The sequence below is a fragment of the Orycteropus afer genome, unplaced genomic scaffold (genome assembly GCF_000298275.1).
Source record: "Orycteropus afer afer isolate SDZICR_OR568_19922 unplaced genomic scaffold, OryAfe1.0 scaffold00032, whole genome shotgun sequence".
Classification (NCBI taxonomy): Eukaryota; Metazoa; Chordata; class Mammalia; order Tubulidentata; family Orycteropodidae; genus Orycteropus; species Orycteropus afer.
This window is the reverse complement of record NW_006921619.1, coordinates 16309985-16329843: the sequence shown is the minus strand read 5'-3', so window position 1 is coordinate 16329843 and position 19859 is coordinate 16309985. Positions and strand designations below refer to the sequence as shown.

The following is a 19859-nucleotide window of genomic DNA, read 5'->3' as shown; positions in this document are numbered from 1 at the left end:
AGAATTGACTTCTGTTCCTCCATAAGGGAATTATTCTCTGCATAAAAATAATACTCACAGATAATGAATCTCCTTCCTTTAGATGAGCTAAAATGTATGAACAAAGAAACAAACAAACAAAAAGGGAATGTATACCAAAGCCCTGTAGAACAAGCAAAATCTGGCTATAGAAAAAACAAAAGCATTTTCAAATTCATCTAGAGTGGTATGTAGGATAGGAATCTGGTTCACTTTGTATAACTTCTGTCACTGCTGAGCTTGAAAATCTACCTTGAGATTTTTTCAATTAAAATTCTGCTCACCGACAATAGACTCTGCTCCAGAGCTTTTAATTAAAAAAATACAAACGAAATGATAGAAATCCACATTGTCTCTAGGCACTGTTTATATTAAAGGATTAGACTGATGAGATGTTTGGATTTTATTGTTCTAAACATGTGTTTCAGTTGGTGCTCTCGGACCCATCATGTGAAGAAAATGAAACGTAAGTAAATAGCAAGCGACTCCATGTTTTTATTTAGCATTTTAAAAATTCAAAAACAGTAAAGTGGCTCAATCAGAGGAGAAGCTCCAAATGAGCTTCAAATGATCATTGTAATCATGCAAGAAAAAAAAAATTAAGGTAAATAGTTTTAAAATGCAAATGGATCAATTTTTCTAAAAATGGAAAAGATGCATTTTCATTATGATCAGCTTTGTTAAATAAATAAGGGGCCTCGTGATCTCTAACTATTTTTGCTCACAGCATTTCTCTCCTTCAAGTTTCAAGGGTACTTTAAGTTCATGAAAGAATCATAAAGTTATCTACTGCTGCTTCCACACCTATAAGTCATGGTGACAACAGGAGGCAGTTTTCTGGATAATTCAAATACAAGCAAACTAACCAAAAATTCTAACCTTTATTATATATGCATATCAAACAAAGCAGTTTGGATATGAAATATGTGAATCATTCACTCAGTTTCCTCAGTTCTTCTTGTACTGTAGACTTAATGGCTCTCAGGATTCTATTCAAGAGGCGGGGAAACAATGTCATTAATAATGCTGATGATGATTAATGACAACTGGAATGCACTGTGACTTAGTGCAAGTGTCAGAAAAACACCTCTGCCAAGGACTATCTTCTCCTGGGTGCAGCCCTCACTACCAGCCAGCTATTTTCAATCATCAGCGCCTATTTCTCAAGGCCAGGATCTCTGGGCATGGGCTTCAGAGTAAGAAACCACATTAGGTGGGGTGCTTTACTTGGCTCTGGAATGACTCACTTATTTCTGATGGATCATTTCACTGTTAATCTACATGTTAAGTGTATGCTACCCTTTCAGCTTTTGCATGGCTAGCTATTATGGTTTCTTTGTGTGACTTTTGAACCTGCGTTGTTGTTGTTGTTGTATATTCTTGTGACATAATGGGGTTTTTGAGAGTTTGTTTGCTTACCTGGCCCTGAGTATCATGGCTGCCCTCATCTTGCCTCCTCATTTTCTGCCTATAGCCAAAAATAACAGAATTTTTAAAAAATCATACCTAGAAAGGATCTGAAACGTTGAATCCAATTATCCCATCAACCTGTAATAGTAGGAAAATATGGTGTTGAGGAAATGTATAGGCTGAATTTAGAGCCACTGAGGCTACTGATCTCCTTCTCAGGTAAGGAATTGAGACCCAGAGATAGGCAGTACCGAATTAACAGATGATTGATACTGATACATTTTGCACCAAAGTGTTTGTTATATTTGTCATTATTTAATAACATTGCTTTTGAATGAAAACAAGAAACCATTTCAAATAAGATTCAAAGAAGCATATGGTTTCCAAGGTTATAAACCTTTATTGAAGCAGACTATCATATCTTTCTCCCATGGAGCTGTTGGTTCCAACTGTTGACCTTTTGGCTAGCAGCTGAGTGATTTAGCTACTACTGTGCCAAAAAGGACCTCTGGCGGTGCAGTGCATAAGGCAACCTTCTGCTAACCAGAAGTTTGATGATTCAACTATACCAGCCACTTCACAGAAGGAAGATGGGGTGATCCACTTCCATAAAGATTTACTGCCACGGGAACCCAATAGATTTGGTATGAGTTGGAATCGACTCCATGGCAATGAGTTTGGTTTTGGTTTTGGTCTGTGCAAAAAAAAAAAAAAAAAAAAAGTCAATGCTTTTGCCATTATAAAAAGGTGTTAGTGAGATAACACCTGTAAAATTATCTTTCTCTACCTATATTTATTTAAGAGATTTTCAATTCAAAATGAGTTCTTTGATAGCCTGTGAAAATATGTTACCTGAATATGAAAGAATATTTATCTTTTACTAAGTTACTACATGAGAATAACACAAACACAATAGTTTGCTGTTGAAGGGATCCATAAATCCCTTGTGGTAGTTAAGGTTATGTGTCAACTTGGCTAGGTCTATTTTTTAGTGGCTGGGAGGCTGAATGGAATTATTCTCCATTATGGGACTGGTAATCAACTCCATGGTAGGTTCTACTGTGAGCAGCTGAGTAGCTGTCTTTGGGATGCCATATGCTTCCAGTATGTAAAAAGATACTTTGAAAAAAGTCTCTGAGCTTCTTGGTACATTTGGATCCTATCTTTGACAGAGTCATCAGTGAGTGGCCTGGCATGTTGTCTGCTGATCTTGAGACAGTTTCTGGACTTGAATTAGTGGCTGCCATGTTGCTTGATAATCTTGGGACTGTGCCATTTTATTTGTCGACTTTGGGTTTGTCAGCCTCAGCAGTCAGCAGCTGCCTCAGTTAAGAGACACCTCCAGCTCCAGTGGGCTGGAAGCAAGAGGCAGAGGTGAAACCCAAGGTCAAGGGACCTTCACCCAGCCCTTAGACCTGAAACTTGGAATGCAGCCTCCTAAACTTTAAGAGAATAAATCCCTGGTTGTTAAGCCATATACTTGTGGTATTTCTGTTATAGCTGCATGAGATAACTGACACAGATATCTAATCCAAATGACCTTTGCAAATGAGGAAACAGAAAATAACAGCAACTTGCCTGAAGAGTACATAGAAAGGGGACACTTTCATCACCCAAATGAACATTTCAGAATCTATCCTGAGGTATAATGCTGTTAGTGATACGATAATATCCATACACCTACAAAGAGAAAAAGGAGCTCAGAAAGTGGAGTGGTTAACACATTTGGCTGCTAACCAAAAGGTTGGTGGTCCAAACCCACCAGCCTCTCCATGTAAGAAGGTAGAGCAATTTGCTTCCTTAAAGATTTACAGCCTTGGAAACTGAATGGGGGTCACTATGAATTAGAATCAACTCAATGGCAGTGAGTTTGGGTTTGGGACTTTTTATAAGGAAAACCAGCTAATATGACTATCATTCAAATTTACCCATGAACCATTAAAGCCAAAGATGATGAAATTGAAGACTTTTTTTTACCAACTTCTGTGGTCTGAAATCAAGATGTATTGGTCATTATTGGTGACTGGAATGTGAAAGTTGGAAATAAAGAAAATGACTTGGTGATAGAAATGACTCCAGAGATCACATTATATAATTTTGAAACACCAATGACTTATTCATTGCAAATACCTTTTGCCAACAACATAAACTGCAGCTGTACATGTGGACCTTACCAAATAGATACACAGAAATCAGAACAACTACATCTGTGGAAAGAGGCAATGGGGAAGCTCAATATCATCAGTCAAAACAAGGCCAGGAGATAAGTGGAACAGACTATCAATTGGTTATATGCAAGTTCATACTGAAGCTAAAGAAAATTAAAATAAGTCCATAAAGGCCAAAAAATGTGACCTTGATCATATCTCACCTGAATTTAGAGACCATCTGAAGAATAGATTTGACACATTGAACGCCAATGCCTGAAGACCAGATGTGTGGTTGGATGACATCAAGAACATCATACATGAAAAAAGCAAAAGGTCATTTAAAAGAGACAAAAGGAAGAAAAGACCAACATGAGTGTTAGAAGAGACTCTGAAACTTGTCTTTGAATGTAAAGTAACTAAAATGAATGCCAGAAATGATGAAATAAAACAGCTGAACAGAATATTTGAAAGGGCACCTCAAGAAGGCAAAATTAAGTATTATAATGAAATATGCAGAGACTTGTCATTAGAAAACCAAAAGGAATGAACACGCTTGACATTTCTCAAGCTGACAGAACTGAAGAAAAACTTCAACCCTTGAACTAAAATATTGAAGGATTCTGTGGGCAAAATACTGAATGATGAAGCAAGCATCAAAAGAAGATGGAAGGAATATACAGAGTCACTGTACCAAAAAGAATTGGCCAATGTTCAGACATTTCAGGAGATAGCATATGATCAAAAAACAAAAGTATTGAAGGGAGAAGTCCAAGCTGCACTAAAGGAAATGGCAAAAATACAAGGCTCCAGGAATGGATAGAATAACTATCAAAATGTTTATTCTATCTTGATGGTTGCTGCACTGGAGGTGCTTATTCATTTATGCCAAGAAATTTGGAAGACAGCTACCTGAACAACTGACTGGCAGAGATAAATATTCCCTCCTATTCCAAGGAAAAGTGATCCAACAGAATATGGAATTTATTGAAAAATATCATTAGTATCACATATGAGTAAAATTTTGCTGAAGATAATTCAAAAACAATTGTAGCAGAACATTGACAGAGAACTTCCAACATTCAAGCTAGATTCAGCAGAGGATAAGGAATGAGGGATATCATTGCTGATGTCAGATGGATCTTTCTGAAAGCAAAGAATATCAGAAAGGTGTGTATCTGAGTTCTATTGACTATGAAAAGGCATTCAACTGTGTGGATCATAAGAAATTATGGATAACATTGAGAAGAATAGAAATTCCAGAATACTTAATGTGCTCATGAGGAACCTGTACATAGACCAACAGGCAGTTTTTTAAATAGAACAAGGGGATATCGAATTGTTTAAAATAAGGAAGGATTTTGTCAGGGTTGTAGCCATTCACCGTACTTGTTCAATAAGGATGCCGAGTGAACAATCCTAGAAGCTGGACTATGGAAGAAGAGTATGGAATCAGGATTGGAGACTCATTAACAACCTGCAATCTGCAGACAATACAACTTTGCTTGGTGAAATTGAAATGACTTCAAGCACTTACTGGTGAAGACCAAAGACTACAGCTTTCAGTATGGATTACATCTTGACATAAAGAACACAAAAATCCTCACTTCTGGACAGATAAGCATCATCATGATAAATGGAGAAAAGATTGAAAGTTGTCAAAGATTTCATTTTACTTAGACCCACAATCAACACCCAAGGAAGCAGCAGTCAAGAAATCAGATGTATTTCACTGGGCAAATCTGCTGCAAAAGACCTCTTTAAAGTGTTAAAGAGCAAAGATATCTCTTTGAAGACTAAAGTGCACCTAACCCAAACCATGGTTGTTTCAATCTCCTCATATACATGTACGTGTTGGACAATGAATAAGGAAGACCAAAGAAGAATTGATGCCTTTGAATTGTGGTGTTGGCAAAGAATAATGGAAATATTATGGACTTCCAAATTTGTTTTGGAAGAAGTGTAGCCTGAGTGCTCCTTGGAAGTGAGAATGACCAGATTTCATCTCACCTACTTTAGACATGTTGGAAAGGACCAGTCCCAAGAGAAGGATACCACCCTTAGTAAAGTCAGTGAAATAGGGGAAGCCCTTCAACAAGATTGACTCACTCAGCAGCTGCAATGATGCGCTCAAGAAGAGCAAGGATTGTGAGGACAGCCCAGGACCAGACAGTGTTTCATTCTTTTGCAGATAGAATTGCAATTAATTGGGGCCAACTCAGTGGCACCTAATAACATAACAACCTACTAAGCTCTTGCATCTGAAATCTGAGTACTAGAAATATCGATACAAATTAGATACTGATTTATTTTCTGTTTCAGATCTCAAAAATTTAATATTTTAATTTTAAAATTGGAGAAAGATATGGAAATAATAGTGTGGGTGAGGGAAGCACCCGGAGTCAGAAAAGCCACATTCTAGTGTAAGTTTCTTGGCCAACCAGTGATCACTTTATTGAGACCCCTTAGGTCTCAGTTTTCCACTGTGTAAAATTCTAAGGGAGAAATAAGTGATCCCAAAGGTGTTTGCCCAAGGACTCCACATATACCATGGTGGCCCTGAAAAGTTAGTCATACTGTTGTCAATACACAATAGTATTTGTAACTTTAAAATCTAATTTTTGACAGTAATTATCTGTTTACATGTCTGCTAATGCCACATTTGTATTCTCAGTAACTTGAAAGGAGTGGGCATTTGGTAACCATGTAGTTAATTACATTGGAGAGGAGTGCAGTGAATAAGTTATTCTTCTGGGTAAACATACGGGATAAGTAAAAATTTATTGATCTTAAAGAAATCAGCTTTGCCCATCCAGAGATCCAGTATTAACTGCTCTTCCTTTATCACCAGGTGCATAAATTATAATAATCAACACCCTAATGGTTGGTACATCTGGTAAGAACACCCCCACTTGCTTTTTAAACACTTTATAAGATATACAAACATATAAGATTATGATCCCACTCATTTTCTGAAATAATTTGAGATGGTGCATTAAATCATACAGCTTAAAGAAATCTTCAGGGCCATGTAAATCAATATCTACAGAAGCATCTCCTTTGAACAATGTTTACTTAAACACTTCCTGTGACAGTGAAGTCACTGCTTTCAGAACAAGAATTTATTACAAAGTTGGGTATATAAATGTAAAACATTTCTTCTTTCTTCTGAAATTTCCCTAAATGACTCTGTTTAGTGCTAAACTTAAAAGCCATTCGAAATAAATCTGCTGCCTCCTTTATGAGACAGTTCTTCAGAATTTTAAGACAGTTGTTTTAACCTCCTATATCTTGAATTTTGTATTTTCTAAGCTATACGTTATAAGCTCCTCAAAGGCACAAACCTGGGCTTATCACCAACATCTAAAATCTTTTTAGGTGCTCAGATACTAGTTAAATGGAAGGATGATGTCTGACTCAAAGGAAGAATGCATGAATAAGTTTTAAAATTGAGCAACTGCTCATTTGAAAACGCTCCAATATTCAAAGGCAACAATATCAACCCACTTTGTTGTTATTTGCCATCGAGTCGTTTCAGACTCATAGCGATACCTCCTTGGGTTTCCAAGGCGGTATCACTATGGAAGTAGATTGCCTAGAGAAATCCTAGGACCAGTGGGTGTGTATGGATAGTGGAGGAAAAGGACCCCTCAGGAACTCAGCATCCTAGATTATTTATAGCCAGTCTAGCTAAGTCTTTGCCTCCTATCAGGGAAGTAACTGGAAATCTTAACTTTCCCTGGTGCCACACCCCACTGAGCTCCTTCCTTTCTTCTTTTGGCCTCAGGTTCTTGCTGCTGATTTTCCTGCTGGCTCTTCTCTGTGGAGCTGTGCTCTGCTGCCTCCAGTGCTGCCTGAAAAGGTCCCAAGTTGTTTCCCCAAGACGCACCATGGCTGTTTTCGCTATTGGAGACCTGGACCATGTTTATGGTGGGTTGTCTGCAGACTCTGGATTTCTTTTTTGAAGTCCTTGTGGATTTGTGGTAAATCGAAAAATTATCCTATAAAAAGCAGACTTAGAACAAGAGATGGCCTTATTGCAGATGCAAGGGATACACTGAGGAGAAGTCTAAGTGAGAAATCTCAGTACAAAAAGATAGAAGAAAGAATGTTTCTTGGGGAACTGACTTATAGAACCTAAACACTTTGCTCAGTCAATAAAAGGACTTCTTCTATTTAAAAGCATTCTAAGAACCACTTTTAGCAAAAAAGTATTTTAAATTTCTTCTCTGAAATATATAGGGTTAGACACTCCAAGTGTTTTGTAAATATTAAAGTGCAGACTGACATCTTTGAGCTTTTGCCATTTATTCAAACCTGCACTGTGTTCATGGTTTCATTTACTAAGCTTCTTATGCCTCACTTAGGTGATCTGCAACAGCACTGAATCAGCACACTTTTTTAGATTTTCTGCTGTCAATGAAGAGTCTCAGATAATTGAAATTGGGCAGGGGTCAGTTAATATACATGTCCTTTCTTCCCAGACATACTGTCAGCATCCTGATCATGCCTGCCCCTGACCCCCATCTCAAAACCATCCCCTTCCCAGCATTTTCCAGTTTGAATAAGGAGGTAAAGAATGGGGGAAGTTAAAGTCTTGGAGTGATTTGTAATTGACAGACAAACTTAAGTAGAAAAAAAGAAATTGCTTAAGTTATTTACTGATTTTGGGGATGCTGTATTTGATAACTGATTTATAAGCATTATTATTATCAAGAAATCATCCATTATGAAACTTTCCTTCTAAGGTACTGCATGAGAATACTTGCTAGAGATTTAACAGCTGGCCTTCAGAAGCATGAAGATGCTTGGGCCAACATGAGGTTTGTAATGGGGCAAGGTGTGTCCTGGGAAATATGAACAGCTAAATTAAAATATAAGGCAAAATAAACTAAAGTGTTTTAATATTAAAACTCAGAGATTCAGTGACTATATTCACTATTTTATTTTATTTTATTTTTGCAAAAGGTGTTATCTGACAAGAGAAAGATGTCAATTTTGAGAATGGTTATTTTGGAAAAGACAATTAATTTCCCACTGAAAATAGCTCTTTCTCCTAGAAACAAAAACATTTCCCACTAAACATAAAGGGGTAGTAGGGTCACTGACCTTCTAACAAAATACTGAAATTTTCTATGTGATAACATTGATCAATTTTTCATAATTTGACTAGAGGTGTTTAATGAATAAATACAATTGCATTTTGTTCAACTTGACTTCGGTTTCCAAAGAGGAAAATTCATCCCGGTCTTCTCAGTACTTCTTTCACTTCAAAGAAGATTTTTTTTAACTCGACTATTTTAACTATTCTGTTTTTAATTTAAAGTATGTTATTAAGATAACCAATTTCACTAAGAGATAATTATTAAAGCAGTTTATGTGCCATCTATATATAGGAGCTCTGGTGACATAGTGCCTAAGGCATTTGACTGCTAACCAGAAGGCCGGTGGTTCAAACGCTTCAGCCACTCCTCAGCAGGAAGACTGGGCAATATACTTCCATAGAGATACTGTCTTGGAAACCCAAGGAGAGGTCTCTATGAGTTGGAATTGACTTGATGGCAGTGAGAGTTATATAGTTTATATCACCAGTAATCCAATATTTTAATACTATCTAAATGGTAGTTTATGTGTATGGTATTGAACATGCTGAAACAGGTATGAATGTAAGAGAAATGGTCAAAGTTGACTTGTTACTTCAGTAATGTGTATCCAATAGCACTGAGTGAAGAGCTGTAGAATTCCATATATAGTCCTTATAGTTGAAAAATAGTTGGGAAGACAGAAATAAAGTGATGTTGTAGCCCCAGTTTATTTCACATCTATTCAGTACTAAGTATGGTTCACTATTATTGCAGATAACATAAATGAGGCATAGAGAGCTTAGTAAATGAAATCATGAACACAGGACAGGACAAACAAATATTAGAGACAATCTGAAGAATAGATTTGATGTCTCGAACACCAGCGAACACATACCAGAGGAGCTGTGGGATGATATCAAGGACATCATATATGAAGAAAGCAAAAGTTTGTTAAAAAGATAAGAAAGAAAGAAAAGACCAGCATGGACGTCAGAAGAGATTCTGAGATTTGCTCTTGAATGGAAAGCAACTAAAGCAAATGGAAGAAAATGATGACAGAAAAGAGCTGAACAGAAAATTTCAAAGGACAACCCAAGAAGACAAAATAAAATATTATAATGAAATGTGCAAAGACTTGAAGTTAGAAAATGAAAAGGGAAGAAATGCTTGGCATTTGTCAAGCTGAAAGATCTGAAGAAAACATTTAATCTTTGAGTTGTAATATTGAAGGATTCTAAGGACAAAATATTGAATGATGCAGGAAGCTTCAAAAAAAGATGGAAGGAATACACAAAATCATTGTATCAAAAAGAATTGGTTAACATTCAACCATTTTAGGAGATATCATATGATCAAGAACAGATGGTATTAAAGGAAGAAGTCTAAGCTGCCCTTAAGTGATTAGTGAAAGGCAAGGCTCCAGGTATTGACAGAATATCCATTGAGATATGTCAACAAATGGATACAGTGTTCATTTGTTTATGCCAAGTAATTTACAAGACAACCACCTGGTCTACCAATTGGAAGAGATCCACATTTATGCCCATTCCAAAGAAAGCTGATCCATCAGAATGTAGGAATTATCTAACAATATCATTAATATAACATACAAGTAAAATTTTGCTGAAGATAATTTAAAAAAACAGTTGTAGCATATATCAACAGGGAGTTGCCAGATAGTCAAGCCAGATTCAGAAGAGGGTGTGGAACAGGGATATCATTTCTGATGTCAGATGGCTCTTGGCTGAAAGCAAAGAATACCAGAAAGTTGTTTGGCTATGTTTTATTGACTATGTAGAAACTTGACTGTGTGGATCTTAACAAATTATGGATAACACTGCACATACTGGGAAATTTAGCACTAAATTGTGCTCATGAGGACCATGTGCATAGATTAAGAGAGGCAGTAATTTGAACAGAACTAGGGGATGTTGCATGGTTTAAAATCGGGAAAGGTATATGTCAAGGCTGTGTTCTTTCAGCATACTGATTCAATTGTGTGCTGAGCAGATAATCTGAGCAGCTGAACTGTATGAAGAAAAATGTGGCACCAGAATTAGAGGAAGACTCATTAACAACCTGCAATATGCAGATAACACAATCTTGGATACTGAAAGTGAGGAAGACTTGGATTACTTATTGATGAAGATCAAAAACAATCAACATCCATAGAAGCAGCTGTCGAGAAATCAGACAATGTATTTTACTGGGCACATCTCCTTTGAAAGATCTCTTTAAAGTGTTAAAAAGCAAAGATGTCTCTTTGAAGACTAATGTGCACCTGAACCAAGCTATTTTCAATAGCCTCATATGCATGTGAGTGCTGGACAATGAGCGAGAAGACTGCAGAAGAATTGATGCATTTGAATTTTGGTGTTGGTGAAGAATATCAAATGCACCACAGACTGCTAGAACAAACAAATCTGTTTTGGAGGAAATACAGATTGAACGCTCCTTAGAAGCAAGAATGGCCAGACTTTGTCTCTCATATTTTAGTCATGTTTCAGAAAAGGCCAGTCCCTGGAGAAGGATATTATGTTTGGTAATGTAGAAGGTCAGTGTAAAAGGGGAAGACACTTAATGAGATAGATTGGCACAGTGCTGCGATAATGGTGTCAAGTATGGCAACAATGTTGAGCATGACACAAGACTAGGCATTATTTTGTTTTGTTGTACATAGAGTCACCATGAGTCAGAACCAACTCGATGTCACCTAACAACAACAAGCACTAAGCTCTAGGCTAGGAAATTTTCAGCTATTATGACTAATTCCTAAATACCAAATCTGTAATGTAAGTATTATTTCACTTAGGGGATGTTATCTAATGCTATGACACTACAACATAAATAGATGTATGAATATACAAAAAAAAAAAATGTATTTCTGGAGCTTCAGTTAAGTTTGAACTTCTTCCTTCAGTACCATTGGTTCTTGATAGTGCACTACCTCCTGAATAAATGAACATCAACCAATTATTTTTGTTGCAACACCCTACCCAAGCTATGGTTTTTTCAATTATCTCATATATATGTGAAAGTGGACTTTGATAATGGAGGACTGAAGTAGAATTGACACATACAAATTGTGGTGTTGGCAAAGAAAATTGAATATACCATGGGTTCCAGAAGCATGAACAAATCTAGGTTGGAAGAACTAAAGCCAGAATACTTCTTGAAAGTGAGGATAGGGAGACTTTGTCTTACTTACTTGGAACATGTTACAGGGTAGTACAAATCTCTGAAGAAGGACAACATTCATGATAAAATAGATGGTCAGTGAAAAAGAGGAAGAGCCTCAATGAAATAGATTGACACATTGGCTGCAACAATGGGCTTAAACATAGTAATGATTGTGAGAATGATGCAGGACTGGGCAACATTTAATTCCATTATAGTGAGTCAGAGCCAACTCACCAACACCTAACAACAATAGCAACAGTAGTTCTTTGCTGAAGATCAACTAATAGACTCCAAACTATTCTGAATTGGGGTTAGAAAATCAATGACAACTTGGTCTGGGCAGTCATGGTTGAGCCAACTCATCTCTAGACATTAAGTACAGCCTCATATTTTGCATCCAGGCATTTCCCCTGGATGGAAGGGTATGCTCTCCAGAATCCTCATTCACTGCCAGATTCTATCCTTTCATCCTCTGTCCTCTTTGTATAGCTTCTGGTCTTTTTAAAACAAGAAACATTTATATTCTTCCAACAAAGCTCTCTTGTATTGATATTTGTCATGGAGGCTATGAAATCAGTTGTTTCCTCAATTATTTTTCTCTTGCCCACACAGGATCAGGAGTTAGGATATCCCACCCCAATGCCCATCTGCCATCTTATCTTAAGGATGTTCAGGATGGTTTTATAGGCAGGGAACAGCACAAACTCAGTGGGTATCATTCACATAGTCTTTGATGTGGATGTTTCCCCTGGAGTTATGCCTATTGACATTTCAGGTTCACCTCTCCAAACAAAATACCAAAAAAAAAAAAAAAAAAAAAGATTTTAGGAAGTGGTATGTTCTGTAATTTTTATTTGCCTCTTCCTAACTAGAAATTTCAGGAAGTAAGTCCCAGGGAATAAATATTTTATGGCAGTATTAAACTCAGTTCCAAACTAGATCCCTTTCCCCACTGGTCCCTCATTACAGCTTCACTTTCCCAGAAAAAAAATGAGTCTTCCTATCTCAGTATTTCTATGAAAGATCTGCTTTCCAAAAATGAAATTAGAGAACTAGTCCAGGATCTTTCTGTGCCTACAGGTGAGATCTAACACCATAGTCCCTACTTCAACTGCCTCTACAAAGTATGTGCCCACAGCTTGGGACTAAATCCAGCTACTGCTGTATCCATTTGCCCACACAGCAAGTTATGGGGTTGCAGTTCTGAGTCTTTGTCTCAGCTGCTATACAGAAGGGGTGGAGGAAAATGAGAAATGATTGCAATAACACCACTGACATATTACAATATGAATTAGGGTTTTTGGACTTCCTGTCACCCCATAAGCACAAAGGGGAAGAGGAGATTTTTCTCCCCTGAATGCAGAATGTAGGGAATCTATCATTTAAACATTTTAATGGAGGGACTACATTTGATGTCTATGAAGGAACTCTTTCAAGTGCTGAGGAGCAAGGATGTCTCCTTGAGGACTAAGGTGCACCTGACACAGACCATGATATTTCCAATAGCCTCATATGCATGAGAGAGCTGGACAATGAATAAGGAGGACTGAGATTGATTGAAAAGAGTTGATGCTTTTGAGTTGTGGTGCTGGCGAAGAATGCTGAGGGTACCATGGACTGCCAAAAGAACTAACAGATCTGTCCTGGAGGAAGTGCAGCTGAGATGCTTCTTGGAAGCAAGGATGGCCAGACTTTGTCTCACCTATTTTGGTCATGTTGTCAGAGAGGACCATGCCCTGGAGAAGGATGTCATGCTTGGTAAGGTGGAGGGTCGTCAAAAGAGGGGAAGGCCTTCCACGAGATGGATTGACACGGTGGCCGTAACAATGGGCTCAAGTACAGCAGGGATCATGGAGCTGGTGCAGGATTGGTGGTGTTTCGTTCTCCCATACATGGGGTCGCTATGAGTCGGAAACAACTCGATGGCACCTAACAACAACAACATTTGATGTATTAACCTTGGGTACTTCATAGATGTTTATTTATTTTTTCTCCAAGATTCATTTTACTTTATTATCACTCTCTGCTGAATATGTTAGTTGAAATTGTTCTGCTCTTTTGTCCTATGGGTCAGAGGTTTGACTCTTAGGATTCCATGGAAGCCATTCTCAACTGAGAAGAGCCAACAAGAGAATTTCAGCTGAATATCAGAGACTAGGATTGAGTCAATTTTACTGATGATAAAATATATAAAGCAGAAAATGGCCCTCAATAGAAATTCCTGCTAATATTACATGGCTGAGGTTTCAAATTGTCTTCGTTAGAGATACTGAAGTGGGAAAGGAGCCTTATAAAAGGTGTTTAAGGAAGGTGTGGCCAGCACAACCCATCCCAAGGTCTACTAAGATTTCCTGTTTAGAAAAGGTCCTTGGGAAACAGTAGTGTCTCCTGAGCCAGTGGCCACACCTTTTCAGAGTTCTCTGTTGCCACAGTGCTCATATTACTTCTAGGTCTTGATTCCCTTGTAACAGGATCCATGTTCTTCAATGGCTGATCCTAGAAGCTCTGAACTTCTCTCAAGTCGGAGTGCTCAGTAGAGAGACCCTGGCACTTACTGGGCTCAACTACCACCTATTATTCCTGTAACATGTAATGACAAAACTCTTTACCCACAAGAAAGGAAAAAATAACCACCTTAGAATCCCTCTTGGAAGGTAAGGATGAAGAGTTATCAGGAAAAGAGAAAAAAGCCAAGAAGAAGAGAAAGGAGAAGGATGAAGAACAAGCAGAGAAGAAAATTAAAGTTTGAAGCTGTAGATATTTTAAGGATTAAAATTAAAAAAACAATTTATTTTATATAAACACTAAAATTCTCTCTCTCTTTTTTTATTGTCATAAATATAAATGTAACAAAAGATTTGTCTTTTCAACTTTTTTTTTTTTTTAACATGTACGGTTCAGTGAAATTAATTAAGTTCATTATGTTCAACCATAATCATTATCCATTTCCAAATTTTGGTGGCATAGTGCCTAAGGCATTTGACTTCTAACCAGAAGGCTAGCAGTTCAAACCCACCAGCCACTCCTTGGAAGGACGACTGGATAATCTACTTCCATAGAGATACCTCCTCGAAACCCAAGAAGGGGTCACTATGAGTCGAATCAACTTGACAGCAGTGAGTTTTTTTTTTTTTTTAAAGAATCAATGTCCCTTAAGCAGTGAGGTCCTCTGTCTCCCTTCCCTCCTGTGTGAGAATGGTAACCACTAATAAATTTTAGTCTCTACTAACTTGCCAATTTTAGATACTTCTTATAAATTGGAACATACAAGAATGAAAGACAGCAGTGGTAAATATTATTATAGCACAATCCTGCAATACATGTAATAACAATAACCTACAAATGGATATGTAGACACACAAGCTGAAGAGATGTAGGGAGTCGAATTGGAATATAGATAGATAGACAGACAGACAGACAGATAGAAGCTCTGGTAGCATAGTGCTAAAACATTTGACTGTTAACCAGAAGGCTGGCAGTTCAAACCCACCAGCTACTCCTTCGAAGGAAGATGGGGCAATCTACTTCCGTAGAGATACCGCCTTGGAAACCCAAGGAGGGGTGGCTATGAGTTGGATCAGACTCAACCGCAGTGAGTTTGTTTTTGTTGGTTTGTAACCACTCCTGTAATGAAATAAAGAAGCAAAGAGAAGAAACAGAATGACATGTTAAAATAAGCCAAGTCTGTTGGAGTGATTCTTAATGATGTGGGAAATCTGAACTCTGACTGGAAAAACTTGAAGGTCAGAATATTGCTTTTACAAATTTTAGCAATAAACACTAATACCTTACCAACATCTCTGTCAAAACTATAGGATGCTTTCCAGGCCTTTTTACAGAATTTTCTCAGATCCTTAATTTGTCAAAAGAAAAAAAAAAAAAAATGCCTGTCTCCCCAAATCACATTATATTTTATGTAAAAATGCTTTGTGGAAAAAATAAAGAAAACTGCTGGCATATATGTTTGATTGACAACAGATTTCTGAGCACTTTGGCTTAGTTATTTTTTTATGAAATTAATGCCTTGTGGTTTTCATAACAAGTTTGAGAGCAATGGCCAAGTATGTAGCAAAGAGACAACAATAAAACTTTCCTATCTCAGAGAGCAATTGTCAAAATCCTATTGCCTCCAGCACAATATCAATAATGACAAAGGTAGAAATAAATTTGAGCCAGTAAAATACTAAATGTGTCAGTCAATTTGTTTGACCACTTCCAAGCAGCAAGATAGCTAAGTTACCACTTTCTATTCAACGTACAGGGTCCGTTCGCAAGGAAAATATCCAATACTCAGTATAAATGGTCACAATGGAGAAAATTAGTGAGGCATTTTACCAGGTTTAACTCTGTTTTATCAAGTCCCACAAATTTAATTTACTTACATCACCCTAAACTTTCTAACCACCAAAGACATTAATTCCATAGTATTTTTTATTTAATAGTTTTTGTGTTACAATTTCAATTATGATGATGATGAAATCACTATTTAATCACTAAAATAGGAAAATATTGGGAAATAACTTTGTAACTAAAAGTAAATGCTTGCTTATTTCAAGTGTAGTACAGTGTGTGATAGACAGTAATACTAATATCCTATTACCACCAGTTGCCCAGTCTTGAAAACTCCATGTGTGTCAGTGAACTGTGCGCCATAAAGTTTTCAATGGCTGATGTTTCAGAAATAGATCACAAGGCCTTATTATTGAGACATCTCTGGGTGAACTCGAACATCTAAACTTTTAGTTAGGAATTGATTCAGTTAACCATTTATATAATCTACAGATTCCAATAATCCAATAATAATGATTAAGCTTTAATGACTACTGTGTGCCAGGCCTTGTTTTCAGCACTTTACACTCATTTAGCCTTACTTTTATGGAGGTAGAAACAATCATTATCCTTCATTTTTCTTTTGCATGAGAGAAAACTGAGACACAAAATATTATGTAATAGCCTAGGAGTAAGTTATTTAACTAAATAGATAACTCCCTAGAAAGAAAGTGTTGGCCTGGGAGAGTGGAACTTACATTCTAAACATCACTCTATCCTCCAGATATTATATTAATATTTGAATTATTATCCTAGTAGCATAGTGGCTAAGGCACTTGACTGCTAACCAGAAGGCTGGTGGTTCAAATCCACCAGCCACTCCCCGGAAGGAAGATGGGGCAATCTACTTCCACAGTGATACTGCCTTGGGAACCCAAGAAGGGGTCACTATGAGTTGAGTCCGACTCGATGGCACGTAACAACAACAACAACAACAACGAGGAACAGTAAGGTCCTAAAGGTTGGTGGTTTGAACCCACCCAGTGGTAGCATGGGAAGGAAGCTGGAAAGGTTTGGAAATCTGCATCTGTTCAGATTGCAGTCAATAAAAACCTGTGAACTGTTCTACTCTGTAACATGTGGGGTCACCATAAGTTGGAATTGATTCAACGACCACTAATAGCAATGTGAAAAATAAAACAAATATTTAAAAATCCATGATTCTGTATATTAACATTATTATGTTGTTAAGTGCCATCAAGTCATCTTCAACTCATAGCTACCTAATGCCCAACAGAACAAAACACTGCCCAGTCCTGCACCATCCTCACAATCTTTGCTATACTTTGCTATACCTGAGCCCATCGTTGCAGCCACTGTGTCAATTCATCTTGTTGAGGGCCTTCCCCTTTTTGTGGAGTGCTGGCCCTCCACTTTACCAAGCATGATATCCTTCTCCAGGGAATGATTCCTTCTGACAACATGACCAAAGTAAGTGAGATGTAGTGGATATTAACATTATCCACTTTAAAAGAATCCTTTTGAGTAACCTACACACAAATTCCAGTGATGCATCTATTGCCTAATACATGTGTAAATACATGTGTAAATACTCTGAATTCCTTTGGCAATTGTAGCATGCTTTCTCAACATGCTGACAGAGGTCAGCAAACTTCTGTAAAGGGTCAGGTTATAAGTATTTTTATCTTTGCAAACCATACTATATTCACTTCTACCCTTGTAGTGTAAAAGCAGCCATAGACAATATGTACATGAATGGGCATGGCTGTGTTACAGTGACATTTAATTATCTGAAACAATCAGAGCTTGAGGTTTAGTTCAAGGGCCTAGGTAGCCAACTTTCTTTAAAGGTGAATTTATGGTTGTTGCTGTTCTTTTGGGAAGAAGCAATCAAGATCATTCCAAAATGGGTAGGTTGGTAAAGAGCCAGGGATAAACATGTGGAATGAGAGAAAAAAAAAGGGGGGGGGGATGAATTAAAACAAAAAGATGCTTATAAAATATTACTATTACTTCCTGAGTGACTCAAAAACAGGTTTTCAGGAAAATATTAATAGAAGATTCCAAAAATGCTTGAGCTACTGGAATAAGTAGATGGTCTCTCAAGGTGGCCTGTATGAAGAGTGAAATGCTTATTTTTGATATTTAAGGTTAATAGTGTGTAAAACCTAGAAGTTAAGAAATTTGATTTCAAAGCATTTTTGTTTTAAATTTCTGAATTCCTTCTCTTTATTGTGCATGTATGTTTTAAGTGCAAAATATTCACAATTTAACTCAGCATTTTCACTATTCATTATAATCAGAGAAATGTTTAAAGTAATCAAATGTATTAGTTTGCAAGTATAAATACCAAAATGAATTTTAGAAAGTGATATTTTAATGCTTCTACTGGGACTTGCATTTCCAATGATAGAAGCATCAGCTAAAATGCCACTAGCATTTATAGGAGTTCTCTCTTCTTTTCTAGCAAAGCGAGTATTCATTCCTTCTAGTTCCAGCTGCTAAATTGTAAATGCTTCTTGATGGGTTAGTCAATGATGATATAATCAGTTCATGCGAGCAAATTTTCTTGCCGTAGTGACTAAACTATCACTTGCAGCAAGCAAGATGGTTATAATTTTTTTCTCAAGGGTACTAATAATTTTCTGTTGCTCCAGTGATCCAAGAAATGCCAGATTTTATCAGGCAGTTCATGTACTTCTGCTTTATGCTGACTAGAAAGATTACAAGTCTTCATCTTTCTCTTTCCAGGGACGGAAGCAGCTGTGAGTCCAAATATTGGAATTCACCTTCAATGTCAAAATCCTGAACTGTATTCTATTCCATGTTTTGGCCCCCCACCTCCATATGAAGAAATTTTAAAAACAAGCCAATTTTAGAACATCAATTGACAGTGTTAGAAACAGTTTTCATTGTAAAACATCAAGTTTAAGAAAAACAACTTTGAGAGTGGAATTCCCAGAGATCAATCATTATAGTCTGAAAAAAAGGACAATTAAAAAAGGTGATGTAGGGAAAAATTTAGGTGATGGAGAGATTTCAATAGTGAATTAGTGAACTCTTGATATATTATTACTGTGTTGTAACTTGTATGCTACACAACGAAGATTAATGCTTCCCCATTGGTACTCAAATAGGGCTTTAATTAGGTGCATGAGGGATCCTCAATTGTTAAATTTAGGATTCCACTCTAGTAAACATTACACTTTTCTCTGCCTCAAAAGCTTCATTTTAATCTGAACTCTCTACTAGCATGGAATGAATAAAATCTTATAATTTAACAATGGCCCAAGAAAAGATTCACACATCTCCAGAACGAGAGCCAGAAAGAGTACATTAGTGTAATGGGGTAGAGTGTAAGAAGAAGAAACATTTGGAGTACAATGTTGAAGGATGAAGGAAGAGGAAGATTATAAACCTCAAATCAAGAGGTTGTATGTCTCACCTTGAGGAGGGAAGAAGTGTAGATAGAAGCTGAAGGAAATTACCTAGGATGTGGGATCATGTAACGCTACTATGGAGAAAGGATGGAAAAAGCACCCATGTTACATGGGTGAATTTTACATGAGACCACAGCCTTTCTCTGGTACCTTAAGGCTTGGTATTTTTCAAAATACCTTGGTAGAGAGATCTGCAATCTCACTGAGAGTTTTGACTGCAGCATTAGCCGTGACACATCTTCAATCGGCTTTTTAGTGGTGACCATCAGTAAGAGGGACAGGGAAAATAA

The 19859-nt window shown here is 37.1% G+C and overlaps 1 protein-coding gene across 1 annotated transcript; it reads left to right on the top strand.

Annotated features, from left to right (window-relative positions):
- Positions 1-410: 410 nt before the first annotated feature.
- On the top strand, positions 411-19008 carry TMEM207 (transmembrane protein 207). The gene is made up of 4 exons (XM_007936035.1): positions 411-484; positions 6427-6471; positions 7363-7505; positions 18881-19008. The coding sequence occupies exons 1-4, from the start codon at positions 411-413 to the stop codon at positions 19006-19008; spliced, it is 390 nt and encodes a 129-aa protein (XP_007934226.1).
- Positions 19009-19859: the final 851 nt, after the last annotated feature.

Bases quoted from the DNA above. Each gene is read 5' to 3' on its own strand.
- TMEM207 (XM_007936035.1), top strand. From the start codon at position 411: ATGTTTGGATTTTATTGTTCTAAACATGTGTTTCAGTTGGTGCTCTCG. The intron at 485-6,426 runs GTAAGTAAATAG...CTTTATCACCAG, and splicing joins TCATGTGAAGAAAATGAAAC to GTGCATAAATTATAATAATC. The intron at 6,472-7,362 runs GTAAGAACACCC...TTTTGGCCTCAG, and splicing joins CCTAATGGTTGGTACATCTG to GTTCTTGCTGCTGATTTTCC.